Source organism: Puma concolor, chromosome B4 (genome assembly GCF_028749965.1).
Source record: "Puma concolor isolate L17-30 chromosome B4, mPumCon1.1.hap2, whole genome shotgun sequence".
NCBI classification, from domain to species: Eukaryota; Metazoa; Chordata; class Mammalia; order Carnivora; family Felidae; genus Puma; species Puma concolor.
In genome coordinates, this window is record NC_141673.1 from 87843417 (window position 1) to 87860232 (window position 16816).

At 36.8% G+C, this 16816-nt stretch overlaps 2 protein-coding genes across 11 annotated transcripts in view; one reads left to right on the forward strand and one right to left on the reverse strand.

The window, feature by feature from the left end:
• Window positions 1–1707, forward strand: part of RECQL (RecQ like helicase) — a 58435-nt gene extending 56728 nt beyond the window's left edge. For all 3 annotated transcript variants that reach the window (XM_086713911.1, XM_086713909.1, XM_086713910.1), the window contains 2 exons: window positions 175–304; window positions 885–1707. In XM_086713911.1, the coding sequence (XP_086570037.1) occupies window positions 175–304; window positions 885–1043 (289 nt within the window). In that variant the 3' untranslated portion in view covers window positions 1044–1707. The remainder of the gene's footprint in view (window positions 1–174; window positions 305–884) is intronic.
• On the reverse strand, window positions 295–16388 carry LOC147579272 (tRNA ligase complex-associated NAD(P)H dehydrogenase PYROXD1-like). 8 transcript variants are annotated; one of them, XR_015253737.1, is made up of 6 exons: window positions 16170–16357; window positions 5739–5845; window positions 4995–5117; window positions 2663–2797; window positions 1804–1963; window positions 295–405 (listed from the first exon to the last, which is right to left on the reverse strand). XR_015253737.1 is itself a non-coding variant. In XM_086713915.1 (5 exons), exons 2-5 carry the CDS (start codon window positions 5793–5795, stop codon window positions 1928–1930), a joined length of 351 nt encoding a protein of 116 aa, XP_086570041.1. In that variant the 5' UTR covers window positions 5796–5845; window positions 16315–16388; the 3' UTR covers window positions 295–1927. The 8 variants fall into 8 exon arrangements, 4 of the variants coding, with proteins under 4 accessions (XP_086570041.1, XP_086570039.1, XP_086570040.1 ...); XR_015253736.1 differs by having other exon boundaries at window positions 1709–1963; XR_015253738.1 differs by having other exon boundaries at window positions 295–1963; window positions 4995–5143; window positions 16315–16388.
• Window positions 16389–16816: the final 428 nt, after the last annotated feature.

Sequence of the window (16816 nt, forward strand, 5' to 3'; positions counted from 1 at the left end):
CTTTAACTGATCATTGTATGTCAAAAAAAATACAACTTACAGAAAGTATTTTAATTTTTCACAAGTTTCATATTCCACATATTAAAATTATTGCACTTATGGTTGTTTTTATAAATTTTAGTTTTTCTGTAATTTCTTAAAAGCTTTCTGATTGTTGGCCTTTATCTTCCACAGAGAAGACTACAGTTTTACAGCTTATGCTACCATTTCATATTTGAAAATAGGACCTAAAGCTCATCTTCTAAATAATGAGGCACATGTTATTACCATGCAAGTAAAGAAGCCCACACAGAGTTGTTTCAAGGTAACTGACTCTTTATATAATGAAAAAATACATTAAAGCTTATGGGATGCTTTAAATGGTACTGTGCTGGGTCCAGATGAACACAGGAGACAGGCAGGAATCTAGGCATGGAAGAGAGAAAACATTACCTTTGTTTTATTGTAGAAGTATTAAGTAACAATTTAAACTACTTTACCTTTTAATATAGACTAGAATTTCCAACCTTTTAGAACATGAAAAATCCATTTTAGTGTTGTCTAGTTTGTGATGCACCCTGCCCTCACAATATTGGTTGTGATCAACACTGGTTGAGAAGTCTATGTTTGTAGCAGATGTCGAAAACCAATGACTCTTATGCATGAAATACTCTCGTCTGCAAAGACATGCCATGTATCATTGTGTCTATGGATTAGGGTTTTTCTGACAGCATATCCCTTTAGGATAGGGCTCATATTTGAGTGGATATTTAAAGGTAAAAAAAAAAAAAAGACACTTAACTAAAGAGTTACTGCATATAGAAGGACCAGGGGGATTGTTAATCTGAAGAAAAAATGGAACAGCTGAGTTTTGATCGGAATGTTTGCTTTGTTTTTGTTGGCAGACTGAATCATCTGAAACTTGTCATTCTGAAGGAGCTGATAAAAGGAGGGAAGAAAAAAATTCAGGTAACTTCCAGAAGTCTGCAAACATGCTTCAGCGATCTAAGAATACAGGGACTAAAAAAAGAAAAATTGATGATGCAGGAGATGAGTGTTTCTAAATTTTCCAAGAAAATAGTTATGCATGTGTACACCATTATTTTGTAGTTAAAAGTTTAAGACAGTTTTATTAATATTTTATACATATGGAACTTGCCTGAAGTATTGAAGACTTCAATATTTAAGATCATGAATTATATAAATTTACAGTATAAAATGAGAAAAGTAATTTTATTATTTTTTGAGAAAAATAATTTTAATGTAAAATATTTTTATCCCTTGATATACCTAATTGTATTCTTTTGATATTAATGTTATCATAAGGAATATTTATGTAGGCTTATTACAGAAAAGAGTGATTTCAGCTCATAACAGCTATACAATCAGAACATAAAAGGATATTAGCAAGTAAGATCTTGCTACCTCCTTAAAGTAAAATTGTAAGCCTCTTGAAACGACAATCCTCTCTGACATTTCACAAAGAATGACTTTGGTATACCAGACCAAGTTGTCAGCTAAGTAGATAAAGTAGCTAAATCTGCTCCAAAGCAGTTACACAGAAATGATTAACTTAAATCCTTACATTTACATAAGTGGTCAATTTGTGTTGGAAAAAAAAAATCTGTAAATTATTTGATCTTTACCATTTTATTTCTATTTTAATACTTTCCCACTATCATTATGACTTCTGTATTCTTAACTTCATTAAATCCATGTGGTCGTTTACCTTATTGTGACTTTGTGTTACTTGGAACTTTATGTGATTCTTGAAATGCCTTTTTAAATCAAAATAATGTATATCAATATTTGGATCTAGCAGACCTTCTTCATATGATGAAAGATCCATATGATTTAAGACAGCTCCCATCATTCTCCCATTCTGCATGACGACTTTGATGTGTTCTTGTCCTTTGGTACATCTCAGCATTAATTCATGATCTGAACCTCAGCCCCATGTATGGTATTTTCCTGGTAGTACAACCTATATACAGAGATAATAAAGTTATTCTAATGAGTACCAAAAAGGAAGCATAATATGCAGTTACACTGTGTTATTTTAGGATGACTAGCACAAAAATCTATTCACAAAATTTTATAGCTAAAAGTGTCATTCATTGGAGAGGGTCCCACAGAAAACATTTGAATGACATTACATTTATTGTTCAGATGACACTACCACACAATCTATATGAAAATTAAAAATATGTAGTAAATTAAATATGTAGGATCTGGACTATATATTAGAGTCATGACTTAAATATTTAATAAGGAACTGAGTTATATCTTGCATGGGCAAATTATTTAACCTCCTTAAACCTTGTGTGTATTCCTCATCATTAAATTACCAAAAAAAAAAACCCTACCTCAGAATAATGTAAAGAGGAGTAAATAATAAGTTTGGCAAAGTACCTGGTTCATTCTTAAGTACAGTAGCTATCACCCTTAAAAAGTGAGACTGAATGCCAAATAAATGTAGAAATGCACTAATGGGAAACAACTCCAGAAGAGATTTTTTTCTCCCTTAGACCAGCATTAATACCAGGTTTGATTTGCAAGAATTGAGAAAACATGTCATTTTTCTAAAATGATTAAAACCATGTAAATTCTTATTCAATGAGAAAATCAGGTAGTTACAAGACTCACAAGCAGAAAAAGGTACTAATTTGCTTATCTATTTTACCTTATAGTTGAAAAATGTTACATGAGCAAAAAGTTCAAAGCTGAAGTCCATGTCAATAGAATATCCTAAAGTAGCTGCAGCCATGCACTTGGCTGCGTACCACCCCATCTGTCTAGCCTGGGTCCACAGTCTCATCTGAAATAAAAAATGTTATGAGATATAATTTTCAATGTCCTTATTTAAAAAATGCTAGCACCTTAACCTGACAAAAATTCCTTAAAAGGGGTTCAATATTGACAGTCCTTGAGATTGGTTAGATCTAGCTAGCCAGATGACTAGTTAGATTATGTTTGCCATGGAAGCAATCACCAGTCCACACTAACCAAAACTGACTTGGCTATTTGAGAATTCTATCCAAATTACTGCCCTAAAATTAAAGGATAATACCAACTCTCTATGTTTCAATAAATTCTCTATCAAAAATAGCTAAAATATTTGAGGCTATACTAGGTAAGAATAACGCTAATAACCAGTCTCCTCTTGCAGAGTAAGTTTATCACACAAGAAATGACAAAGTATCACTGAAATATATGTCCCTTTTCCTAATCCTTAGATTTTTAATCCTTAGATTGAGGCTTCCAATGCAGTTAAACCTCAATGGTCACGCAGACCGATAATACTAGTTGGTGTCTAGTCTCAGGAAATCTTACCAGATTTCAGATCTGTGAATTTCAGATTTGTGAATTTTTTTAAATGTGGGGCTTGAACTCACAACCCTGAGATCAAGGCCTGAGCGGAGATCAAGAGTCAGATGCTTAACTGACTAAGCCATGCAGGCACCCTGGGAGTTAAGAGATTTAAATGTCAACTTTTTTACATATTTAATTTTTATATTTTTATTTAATTAACTGAGACTTGATTTCTTCACTTAAGACATAAATGTATCCCATCTATTAAATGAGAATTAAATAAGCTAAGCAATTAGTTTCTTTATAACTGTGTGTGACTAATGTTCTTTCATATGCAAAAATCATACCACAGTCACAGATAGGATTTTCATTTCTGGTAGAAGTGATAATTTTTTTTTTTTTAATTCAGTCTCCTGTGTAAACAAGGTAGGTGTGATGAAGTCATAGCCTCCCTATGGTAAGGGAGCAGAGTAAACAGAGCACAGTACTAGAAAATGGCTAATAGAAGTGGCTTGCAGTATAACACTGCCTGGACTGTTACCAAATGTATTCTAGCCTCAAAATCCCTTCAGTTTGTGTCTTGGACTATGTAAAACAAATTATTTAGTGTACTTATTTATTGCTTCTGCAAATTAAGAGACAAGGTCTATTAGATTCACTCAAAACAAGAGACACCTGTTTATTTTTGGATATTGCCTATAGCAGAATATGACACATTAAGGATATAATTTATTCTAGAGGGTTTAAAATGTTAAAAAAAATGCCACAACCCCAACTCCTAATTGAGAGTTGATGACAGATATACCATAGAAGTGACACAGAATGACTCCAGAGGAAACTGAAAACAACCTACCACTTTAGAAACAGGCTGAAAGCACTCTTATATGATTGTTAGCCCTGCTGTAGGTAAAAACACACAAAGTAATGAAGCTGCCTGTTAAAATACATCTAGTTCTTCACGACTTCACGCTCCATGGTTGATCTGAAGGAGTGATATCCCAACCTTTGGAGCTGGTCTTTTACCAACTGTTGCCTGGTTCATATATCTGTGTCTCTACTCCCCCTGAGACGACCTCACCTATGACCACAGTCTGAGTATCTCTTCAAGGATTTCTGCTCCACCATTAGGAGGGCGGCAACACTGTGAGGGCAGGAGGAAGTCTACATCCAGTTGAATGGACGTGTTCAGCTGAGGAAGGCTGTTTACTATAGCAAATTTTTTCAATCCTAATTCCCCAGGGACAGAATAGGGTCATCAGGGTCCCATAGGATCATCATCTATCAACTTGGTTTATACCTCAGTAATTATTTATTAATCTAAAGCTGTGCTGTCCAGTCTGGCAGACGCTAAATACATGTAGCTATTTAAACTCAAGTGCTCAATAGAGATACGTAGTTAGTGACTACCTGACTGGACACTGCAAAGGTACAGAACATTTCTGTCATCGCATAAAGTTCCATTGGACAGTGCTGGTAAGTATCTGAAAATGACAAGCAAAGTAATAGCCCATAATTCTTAAACTACTGTTCCATCACTATATAATAACTTACCGAAAGGGAAAAATTCTTTGTCACAAAAAACGCTATGATAGCTTCTTACTTAAAGAAGTTGGAAAACCAGATATTTACATTTGCTGGTAGCAACTCCTTTACCAACAGATGGAATCTCTGATACGAAGATGTGATCCTGGATGCTGGCTTACCTGCTGCCACATTGGGCTGGGCTGCCATGACGCAGTGCAGATGTCACCTGCAGCATAGATATCAGAGAGAGACGTGTGCATGTGATCATCCACTTTCAGGCCACCATCTTCGCCTAGATCAAACTAAACAATGTTCCTTATGAGAACACCTGGGAAGAAAAGTGAAAGATGGTTTTGTCATTCTAAAGTAAAAGAATAAGTCACATTTATACACCTTGGTATGCTGATCTTTAATGAGAAAGTAAAAAATAGCTGCAAGTTTAGATAACTCAGCTCAATTTCCAGGGAATCAAAATGCTACTAAGACAGACCAACTCAAAAATTCTTAGACTTTCAACATCAAGAACACTTAGTAACCATGTGAGTACCCCACTCATAATTACAATATTCCTGTTTTGTGAGCTTCAAATGCTAAAAGGCAAAAAAGACAAGATAGTTTCTCTAAAAGAAATCACTTGTGAATCCATAGGTGTCAGTCTCTTAACAACCTTTAGACAAATGAACTGTGCATCATGTCCCATCAACGATGACATCTATGCTGGGATGTTAGCTGCTTAAGGACTTTAGGCAGTAAGGAATAACTGCAAATCCAAACACGAATATGACCCAAATTGTTTTCACCTTCCTTAAGTTACAGTTTTACACTAAAGCAAGGAACAGTTATTTATGCTTGGGAGTTAGAAATCTTATAAATACAGTATTTTAAAAATATTCACAGCAGGACATAAAAAAACTTCACCTTACATTGTTGCCACAGAGAAAAGGTTCTATATTTGGAGTAACTTCTGTAGCACCAACCATGAAATCGCAGCTGTATATCTTTTCATTGGTCAATTATGTAGGCCGTACCTCTAAAAACAAAAATACAAACCAAACTTTATTCTCAAATGTAATCACCACCAGCTATCTATAGCATTTCGTGATAATGCATAGAAGAAAGAAAGAAAAAGGCGAGAGAGGACTTTATTTTTTTTTTTTAATTTATTATTTTTTTTTTTCAACGTTTATTTATTTTTGGGACAGAGAGAGACAGAGCATGAACGGGGGAGGGGCAGAGAGAGAGGGAGACACAGAATCGGAAACAGGCTCCAGGCTCTGAGTCATCAGCCCAGAGCCTGACGCGGGGCTCGAACTCACGGACCGCGAGATCGTGACCTGGCCGAAGTCGGACGCTTAACCGACTGCGCCACCCAGGCGCCCCAGGCGAGAGAGGACTTTAAAACAACAGCCCTTGAGGGGCACCTGGCTGGCTCAGTCAGTAAAGCATACGGCTCTTGATCTTGGGGAGATGAGTCCGAGCCCCACGTTCACTGTAGTTTGATTAAGAAAAAAAAAGACCTAAATAACGCCTATAAGGCACATTTGCTAAAACAATTGTAATGCAATCAATATTATCTCCTTGTTTTGGGAATAATTACAAAATAGGGCATTCTAAACATTTTTCCTTCAAATTTAAGCATAGAACTTCTAACAAAGTAAATTTAAATTGCTAATTACCTTATAAATTAAAAATATTAATATATTATACTCCATTATTTAGGTTGCAAATCACATATTCCCAAAGTACAGTAATGAATATGTGTATAAAGAAAGTTATAACCTTCAGCTCAGTCATTACATCTGGGATAGTGCACAATGGAAAGAACACAACATGAGCATGAACTAAAAAACAAAAATTATCACCCAAAACTAAAACTGAAATAGGTAGTAATAAAACACTGTAACTATTTTCTGGTTTATGGATCATAAAACAAACCTCTTCTATAATTTAGAACTTAACACTCTAAGTGGAATACTTTGATTCAAATATAGAAAAATCTAAGAAATATTCATGTTCCTTTTCCATGACCCAACCTCAGAATGTTACCTGAGCACTGTCTGTATCCTGGGTTCCTGATACAAAAGGATTTCCTTCGTGTATCAATTTTGGTTTAGCTCCAGCACAAAAAGTTCTTATACACATACTGACTGCCATCTCCTGTTACAATGTACTGTAAAAACATAGAGCCATGAAGGAGAGAGGAGAAATATATTTATACATGGGTAGAATTTCATTTTAAATAAAAAATTCATTAAGACAAAAGCAAAAAAAAAAAAAAAAACATTAAGGTTGCCTTTCGTGATACTCAATACTTTGTTATAGCAATTGAAAATCAAAGTAAACCTGAGAACCCATTATCCAATCCAGTGAGTCACCATCATTTTAGGTCCGTGAACCATTTTGGGAATCTGGTGAAAACTAATCTTTCTCTCTTAGAGAAAAAAGGTACACTCACACCAGATTTTGCATAAAATTTAGGTAATCTCATGATATTCAGGAAGGCATGTTGACCTCAGGTTAAAAAAATTTTTTAATTGAGCATTCTGGGGGCGCCCAGGTGGCTCAGTTGATTAAGCCGCTGACTTTGGCTTAGGTCGTGATTTCTGCGATTCTTGAGTTCATGCCCTGTGTCGGGCTCTGTGCTGACAGCTCAGCACCTGGAGCCTGCTTAGGATTCTGTGTCTCCCTTCCTCTCTGCCCGCCCCCCCCCATCCCCAACTTGCACTCTCTCTCTCAAAAATAAATGTTAAAATTAAAATAAAGAAATAAATAAAATTTGAGCATTCTGATGTTATACCTGGGGCAGGCCTTATTGAGAATTTCTGATCTCAATGGGAGTTACTAAGATCTAGTAATTCTAATCATATCATACCTTAATGTCTGCCATGGGTACAGGGGAGTAAAGTGTGGTAGAAAAGGTTACAATATGTCTTAGTATAAAAACATTGGAAGTACTAAAACAGTATTTAGATTCTTCTTAAGTACAAATAACAATCACTTTACCAGCAAACATGCTCCTTGATATTTTCATATAAGTGAAAAGTGTGTTAACCTTAAATCCTAGCATATACTGTTTTAGGGTTATTTATATTAATTTTTTATGTTTATTTATTTTGAGAAAGAGAGGGATAGAGGGCAAGCAGGGGAAGGGCAGAGAGAGAATCCCAAACAGGCTCACACTGTCGGTGCAGAGTCCGAGGCAGGGCTCGATCCCACGAACTGTAAGATCATAACCTGAGCCGAAACCAAGAGTCGGATGCTTAACTGACTAACAGGCACCCTTATATTAAATTTTAATATCATTGAGGCTAAAAATACACATTCAAGATCCACTGTTTTTGTTTCTTAATATCAAATGAAAACCTACATATAAGTAGTAGCCTTTAGAAAAGCATACATGCATACACACACACACACCCACATACAACTATGAGAGATGCCAGACTGGTGGAGTGGGAGTGGTTTACAGGTTAACATTGTGCCATGTTATAAAATATGGCAAATCATAAGACAGCACTTAATACCCACTGAGCCATTCACTATCCATTTAACTCTTTAGCTGCATTGCAAATGCATAAGGCCAATAATTCAATACAGTATACTGCACATAGAAATTCTCTATGTCTTCCTGCAGATAATGTGGTTAGATTTATCTGATCAACAGTAGTTACAGACACTGACCAAATTTAAAAAATAATTTACATTTGGCTACTGTAAAAACAAACATTCTTTTCATTGGCTAATGTTAAATTTTTGCAAGTAGACACGAAGATAAAAAATCTCTAATTCATTAAAGAATATTCAGGACATTTAAATAAGAGAATACAGACATGATCTCATGTAGGACACTTCAAATGGTAATGGGTGGCACTCTGATTTATTCAAAGGTGCTAATATAACTGCCTCACAATTTATCAGCATACATTTGTGCCCACCTCAGTGTGCAAATTAAATGACATGGATGGATGTCCTAGGCGATATGTACCACTATGAGTATTAGAAATTTATTCTGGTTTGGGATTCAGAGTTTTAATGTTTTTCTCTGAAAAGTTAGTACTTTTTATTTTTTCCTATCAAGTTATTTGTGTTTCAAATGTGTTACCTACCCGTTTTCTCGGGAGAACTCCCACATTAGAGTTGCTGTAGAGAAACAACTACAAACTCTAGTACTCATCTTACCTAAGGCTCACCTGAGGATATCGTTTCTCATCTGACAACACTTTCTTCCAACTGCCTTATTCATTCCCACATCCAATGGGTTACTGAGTCCTGCTGAGTTTACAGTAAAAATCTCACTCATATCTGGGCCATTCTTTCCAACTACACTGTCCTTGTCTTCATTCAGGTCTTCTATCATTTTGGACTATTGCAACCACCTTCTGGTTTGGTTGCTGGCCACTATCACTCACTCCACCCCACTTCATCCTCAACATTGCCATCTATCTTCCTAAAAATATATTACCATCCTTGCCTTCATGTAAATTCTCTTTATTTCTCCACTGACGGTAAAATAAATTTCTTGGCATGATGTAGACAGCTCTTCACAGTCCTATTTGTTTGCTCTAGTCTGCCAATCTTCTCTCCTTATCTCTACCACAGACAGTACCTCTGACAACGTTACTCTTTCACGTGCTTTTCTTTGGGTCTTTGAACAAGCAACCTCCTTTTCCTACAATGTCCTTAATTAAGAACTCTTAATTCACCCACCTTTTAAACACAGTTCAAATATTTTCTCCTTCTGTGAGGTCCTCCAAAATCCCTAGTATCAGAGCTTTGATAATATTTCAGTGACTGTGCTTTCACATGTACATATAATTAATACATGTGCATGTCTATATTCCCTATGACAATGAGACCTCCCAGGCCAAGTTCACTGTAATGTTCCTGTTGTATCCCAGCACTTCTGCAGTGCCTAGAACATAGTAGACACTATATAAATGTTAATGCTAATTTGAAATGTAAAACCTAAAATGCTAAATCCAACTAATTATATAATCCCAATAAACTCAAAAAGTATAAGTTTTTCTAATAATGAAACCAATGTTACTAAGCTTTATATACTAGGGGCCTTAGTAATGGTGGGAGTACAGATGGGGTCAAAAGAAAGCAGGCAAAAGCTCATCAAGATTGAACAATGGTGGGGGGGATGCCTAAGTGGTTCAGTCGGCTGAGCGGCCGACTTCAACCCAGGTCATGATCTCCCAGTTCATGGGTTCCAGACCCGTGTCGGGCTTTGTGCCGACAGCGTAGAGCCTGGAGCCTGCTTCGGGTTCTGTATCTCCCTCTCTCTCTGCCCCTCCCCCACTCACACTCTGTCTCTCTCTCTCTCTCAAAAATAAATAAAACATTAAAAAAATATATTAAAAAAAGACAGAACAATGGACTGTCATTAAAAATCCTTTTTTTTTTTTTTAAATGTTTGTTTAACATTTAAGAACAAATGTGGGAGGAGCACAGAGGGAGAGAGAATCCCAAGCAGGCTCCATAGTGTCAACACAGAGCCAGATGCAGGGCTCAAACCCACGAACCGTAAGATCATGACCTGAGACAAAATCAAGAGTCCTACGTGTAACTGAGCCACCCAGGCATCCCAAGAAAAAAATCCTCTTACATGTTCTTTACTCTTCAGTTCCTTTATTCTGGATTCTATAACCTTAATGTTGGGAAAGCAATTTTCTAACATGGTTTTCTGTGGCTCTTCAACATCAAACTCCTCCAATACTTCAGAAACCCTATTAGATCAAAAAGGTAAAAAAATGTATGTTTTTTAAAAATATTTCCTTTTAAGAATTTTAATAAAAATATTTTTGTTTTTATACACTACTTACTTCATGTTCATAAAACAAGAAGGTCAGCTAATTGCACTATATGCAGTGAAAAGTAGGCAAAGTCCACATTTTAAGACTTGAATTCAAGTCAGCCAAGTCACTGCATGTTAGTTTCCTAGCCTGGAAAATCAGGGCTAACTCTACTTACTTCTGCATACTTGAACCACATAGAATAGACAAGAATAGCTTGTCTATTTCCATATCCTTATAGTTTTCTCTGTCCACTTACTAGCTAACTTTATCGTGATCTAGTCTTTGGACTCTTTCCTGCTGTCCAAAACCATTAGCATCCTCTTGGGTTCACTTTTCTTCCTATGCAGCCAAGACTCCGTTGTAGATCATTTCATGTTTTGCCCAAACTTTTACTTCCTTGCTCTCTTATCTTTAACCATTAACTACCCTAAAACTCCTAATCACAGATTGAACTACCTGCTTTCTCCAGTCCTATATTCAGTGTGTGGTGGAAGGACCACACCTTGCAGACTGGCATTTGACTTCAGCTGTCCATTAAATACTACTTGGAAGACCTACCTACTCCATGGCCCTAGCAGTTCTCAACCTGTCAGTCTCAAGACCCCTTTACACTCTTAAAATGACTGAGGACTCCAAAGAACTTTTGTCTGTGTGAGTTAAACCCAGTGATATTTGCCACATTAAAATTAAAACTAAGAAAAAATTAAAATATTTAATTCACTTAAAAGAATAATAAATCCAATACATGTTAAACAGATATAATATCCTTTTAATAAAAAATAATACTTTTTTTCCAAAACAAATTGAGAAGAATGGCACTTTTACATTTTTGCAAGTTTATTTTTTTTTAATTTTTAAAAAATGTTTTTATTTATTTTTGAGAGAAAGAGAGAGACAGAGCATGAACAGGGGAGGGGCAGAGAGAGAGGGAGACACGGAATCTGAAGCAGGCCCCAGGCTCTGAGCTGTCAGCACAGAGCCCGACATAGAGTTCAAACTCAAGAACTGTAGATCATGCAGACATTTAACTGACTGAGCCACCCAGGCACCCCTGAAAATTTCTTTAATGTCTGGACTTAGAACTGCTTCTGCATTCAAACTATTACAATATGTTAATCTGGCTGAAGTATCTGAAGACAGTTCACCCTCACACAGATATGCAGCCTTTTCAGAGAACTGTATATTCTTCTTTGATGTTACACTAACACGTGTGGTTTCTTAAAGATTAGTTGCAATGTAGAATTTGAAACCATATCAAAGAATTTTTCATATTCTGTTCTTGTGAAAGCCATTGGTCTATCCTGAACTTTAAATGGATCTTGTAACATCACATTTGTCATCTGGACAATATTGGTTCACTAAGTTTTATAGAGATCTTCCAAATGTTAACAAATTTCAAATCACTACATTATCAAAAAAACACATTCATTATTATCACCAACAATCTCATCAGAAAATTCTTCAAGTTTCATGAGGCTCACAGTGAAGAATATGAGTTTTCCAAAATTCTGATTTTGGCTTGAAAACTCTGATTTTGTCATATTGGCTCAAATACCATCAACTGTATTCCTTATTTACTTAAACTATCTTATATGCCAGTATATACTCTGGGAAAACAAAACCATTTCAGTATTAGCATCGAAAGAATTTAGAGGCTTAACTTACCATTTTTTTCCATCATTTTCCTTCAGCTACAACCTTTTTCTTTTTCACTTTAAACTTCTTGAAAGAATTCTCTTAAATCATCCTCCACTTCAACTCCACCATTTTCTATTTCTCTCACTACTATACCATTAAAACTGAGCATGTTCAACCAAAAAACCATTAGAATGAATAAATTAATTCAGTAAGTTCCAGAGAACAAAATGACATACAGAAATTGGTCTAGTTTCTATACGTTAATAACAAGCTATCAGAAAGAGAAATTAAGAAAACAATCCCATTTACAACTGCATCATACAGAATAAAATACCTAGGAATAAATTTAACCAAAGACACAAAGAGACCTGTACACTGAAAACTATAAGCCACTGATGAAAAATCTTAAGAAGATATACATAAATGGAAAGATCTATCATGATCATGGTTTGGAAAAATTGATATGTTAACATGTCCATACTTCCCAAAGCTATCTACAGATTCAATACAATCCCCACCAAAATACCAACAGCATTTTTCAAAGAACTGGAACAAAGAATCCTAAAATTTGTATGAAGCCACAAAAAGACCCTGAATAGTCAAAGCAATCTTGAGAAAGAACAGAGTGGGAGGTATTATGCTCCCCGATTTCAAACCATACTACCAAGCTATAGTAATCAAAACGGTATGGTCCTGGCATAAAAAAATGGACACACAGATTAATGGAATGAAACAGAGAGCCCACATATAAGCCCACACATAGATGGCCAACTAGTCTATGACAAAGGAGGTAAGAATATACAATGGAAAATTGTCTTGGGAAAACTGGACAGCTTACATGCTGAAGAATGAAACTAGACCACTATCTTACACCATATACAAAAATAAATTCAAAATGGATTAAAGACTTGAATATAAGAAATGAAACCATAACATTCCTAGAAGAAAACATAGGCAGTAAGCTCTCTGACACCAGTCTTAGCAATATTTTTTGAACCATTTTCCTCAGGCAAAGTAAAATGAAATGACATAAAACTAAAAGGCTTTTGCGGAGAGAAGGAAACCATCAACAAAACGAAAAGGTAACCTGAATGGGAGAGAATATTTGCAAATCACACATGCAATAATGGGTTAATATCCAAAATATATTTAAAGAACTTATACGACTGAATAAAAAAAAAAAACTCAATTAAAAAAATGGGTAGATTGAACATTTTTTCCAAAAACATACACATGGCCAACACACGTCGACACATGAAAACATGCTCAACATCACTAATCATCAGGGAAATGCAAATCAAAACCACAATGAGATACCACCTCACACCTGTCAGATTGGCTGTAATTAGAAAGATAAGAAGTCACAAGTGTTGGTGAGGATGCGGAGAAAAGGGAACCACTGTACAGTCATCGTGGGAATATAAACTGGTGTAGCCACTATGGAAAACACTATGGAGTTTCCTCAAAAAATTAAAAATAGAACTACCATATGATCCAGGAATTCCACTTCTGGGTATTTATCCAAAGAGAACAAAAACACCAATTGAAAGAGATATACGCACTGCTATGTTCACTGCAGCAGTGTTTACAATAGCCAAGGTAGGTGAGAAACCTAAGTGTTCACTGACAGACGAATGGATAAAGAAGATGTGGCATATGTATATAAATATTCAATGAAATACTATTCAGTCATAAGATAAAGGAAATCTTGACATTTGTGACAACATGAATGGACCCAGAGGGTATTATGTCAAGAGAAATAAGTCAGAGAAAGACAAATACCATATGATTTCAATATCTGTGGAATCTAAAAACAAACAACAGACTCAAAGGTACAGGAAACAAACAAACTCTGGTTACCAGAGTGGGAAGGGGTTGGGGGGTAGGGGGTGGGAGTGGCCAAAACAAAAATTAAGAAGAACTAACTTCCAGTTATAAAATAAATAAGTCAGAAGGATGCAATACACAGCACAGGGAATATAGTCAATAATAGTATAATAACTTTGTATAGTGACAGAGGGTAACTATGCCTATTGAGGTGATCACTTCATAATGCATAAAAATATCCAATCACTACAATGTACACCTCAGTAAGAGAATATTGCATGTCAATATTCAATAAAGAAAAAAACCCTGAGGGGGTGCCTGGGTGGCTCAGCTGGTTAAGCATCTGACTTCAGCGCAGGTTATGATCTCATGGTTTGTGAGTTAGAGCCCCGTGTCAGGCTCTGTGCTGACAGCTCAGAGCTTGGAGCCCGCTTCAGATTCTGTGTGTCCCCCTCTCTCCGCTCCTCCTCTGTTTGTACTCTGTCTCTCTCTCTCTCTCTCTCAAAAATAAATATTAAAAAAAAAAAACAACAAAAACCCTGAGCATCTTCCATTCACCTATACATCCTTAAAACCCACCAGATTCTTTTTAATATCATCTTATTTGAACTTTCTATAATACTTGATAATATTACCACTCTCTCCATCTTTCTTTTCTGTATATATTCTGCAATTTATTTACCTACTTTCTCTTTTCATTGCTACATCTAGCTCTCAACCTTTTTTTTAAAAAGTAATCCTGCCACTCAACATGGTGCTCAACCTCAGGACCTTGAGATCAAGAGTCGCATACTCTACAGAATGAGCCAGCCAGACACCCCTCAAACTTCTTTGTACTATTAAAATCACCTTTCAACTGGCCTTCCAGTCTCATTTTAACCCCTCCCCCACGTGCATTGTAACTAATGATCTTTCAAAATGTATTTGATCACATTAGGCCACTGCTCAAAATCATCTCATTACTCGTAAGTTCTTGTTACATTTTCATCAAGGCTTATAAGACCCTTCATGTTCTGGTCTCTGCCAACCTTCCCAGCTTCATGTCTGATCATCTCCCCAAGCACCATGTTCTTTAAGCTTTGCTGCTCTCAGTACTGCCATGCTTTCCATCTAAGATTATATCCTCGCCTCCCTTTGAACCATCTAGTTCTTCTTGTCCACCTGGTGAACTTTTACTTATTTTCTACACTGAGACAAAAGGATACCTCCCCCCTAATTCAGGCCCTACCAACTCCACTGATATCCTTAAGCTGGCAAACACATTGATGAAATGATTTATTTACATGTCTCTTCCACTAGCCTGTGAATCCCTAAAAAGGAAATACAAGGCTCTGTTTATAATTGACTAACCAGCCCTTAGTACAGTACCTGGATAACAGGTGCTTACTTTGTGAAAAAACGGAAAATAGACACCTAGGATTGAAAGTGTGAAAACAACTCTCGAATTTCCTGCACTACTTCTGTGACTTCAATGATTGCTTATGTTTACTTTATATCCACAAAATAGTCCTTTTTGGAATGTATATATGTATATATTTGGTCTGATTATTCACTATAATCAGAAAACTATTCCCCAGCTGCATCTATTCCCTTGTTGGTTGTTTTATAAAACATTACTGGAGATGAAATCTCTTCTATCTTGGAAATTCAAAGTATAGGAAACAACATGAGTTCATCAATTATTTACGATAAACTAAGGCTCTGGCATCTACCTGGAAGCTGAACTCAATCAGCTAATTAAGAAAGAAGGGTGAATGTTCTGACCAAGTACTTAATCAGTTTTAAACCCTCTTGTCTGCTCAGGTTAACTATCACCACAGTCTGGTTCACTCAGCTTTGGGGTCCCCCCAACAACTTGTCCCCACTTCTCCCTGGGCCTAAGGCGAACCTTGCGAGGTACTAAGAATTTCGCCCAAGGGCCACTACGCAGTCTCTAATAACTGAGACGAAGAAGGAGTGCGGGGGCCGGGAGAAAAGGCAGCGGCTATAGAGGGATCTGGAACGAGGACTTGGGAAGAGGCGGGAGGATGCCTTGAGTGCCACCACCTGAGCCGGGGAAGAGGCGGAAATGTCTGCGGGTCAGCCTACCTGCTTAGCACCGGTGACACCCGCGATGCCACCTCCAACCACCACAAATTTCCCCGCCTCGAGAGAGGGCGTCCTGCCTCCATGAGGTCAGACTCCTAGTGGTTTACTGACCGCGGGTTGCCCAGGCCGGAGAGTTTGTACTCACAGCGCTGGAGCAAAGCTGGGCGGCTACTTCCGGTGCCTGTGCCTTAGAGTGAAACTCTGAGCTACGGGTACCCCGTAGCTCACACTTAATTCCTTGCGTATCCGCTTCCGGCTGCAATTCGGAAGTGCAGAGACATCTCTGATTACGGGGTTTCATTTTACTGTTACTAGCACTGACTGTGGTTTTTCCACGTTGATTTAGGGGAAGGGGAAAAAGAACTCAAAACAAAGCAAAGAAGACGGGTCGCCAAGAGAAGCTTGGCAAATTGTCTAAACACAAACCAGAGTTCTCACAGGACAGAACACTCTCAGAATAAATGAACTGCCCTGAAGTTTTCACTATTCATTCCTGCGAGAAATTTGGCATAGGGACAGCTCTTAAACTCTTAATGACGTAGGCAGTATCATCCTTCCCTACATTTCGCCTAGCAATCCAAGGTTGTGTATTTTGGAAGCATATTATTCATGACATATTAAAGCAAAGCAATACTAGTGAATTGCTC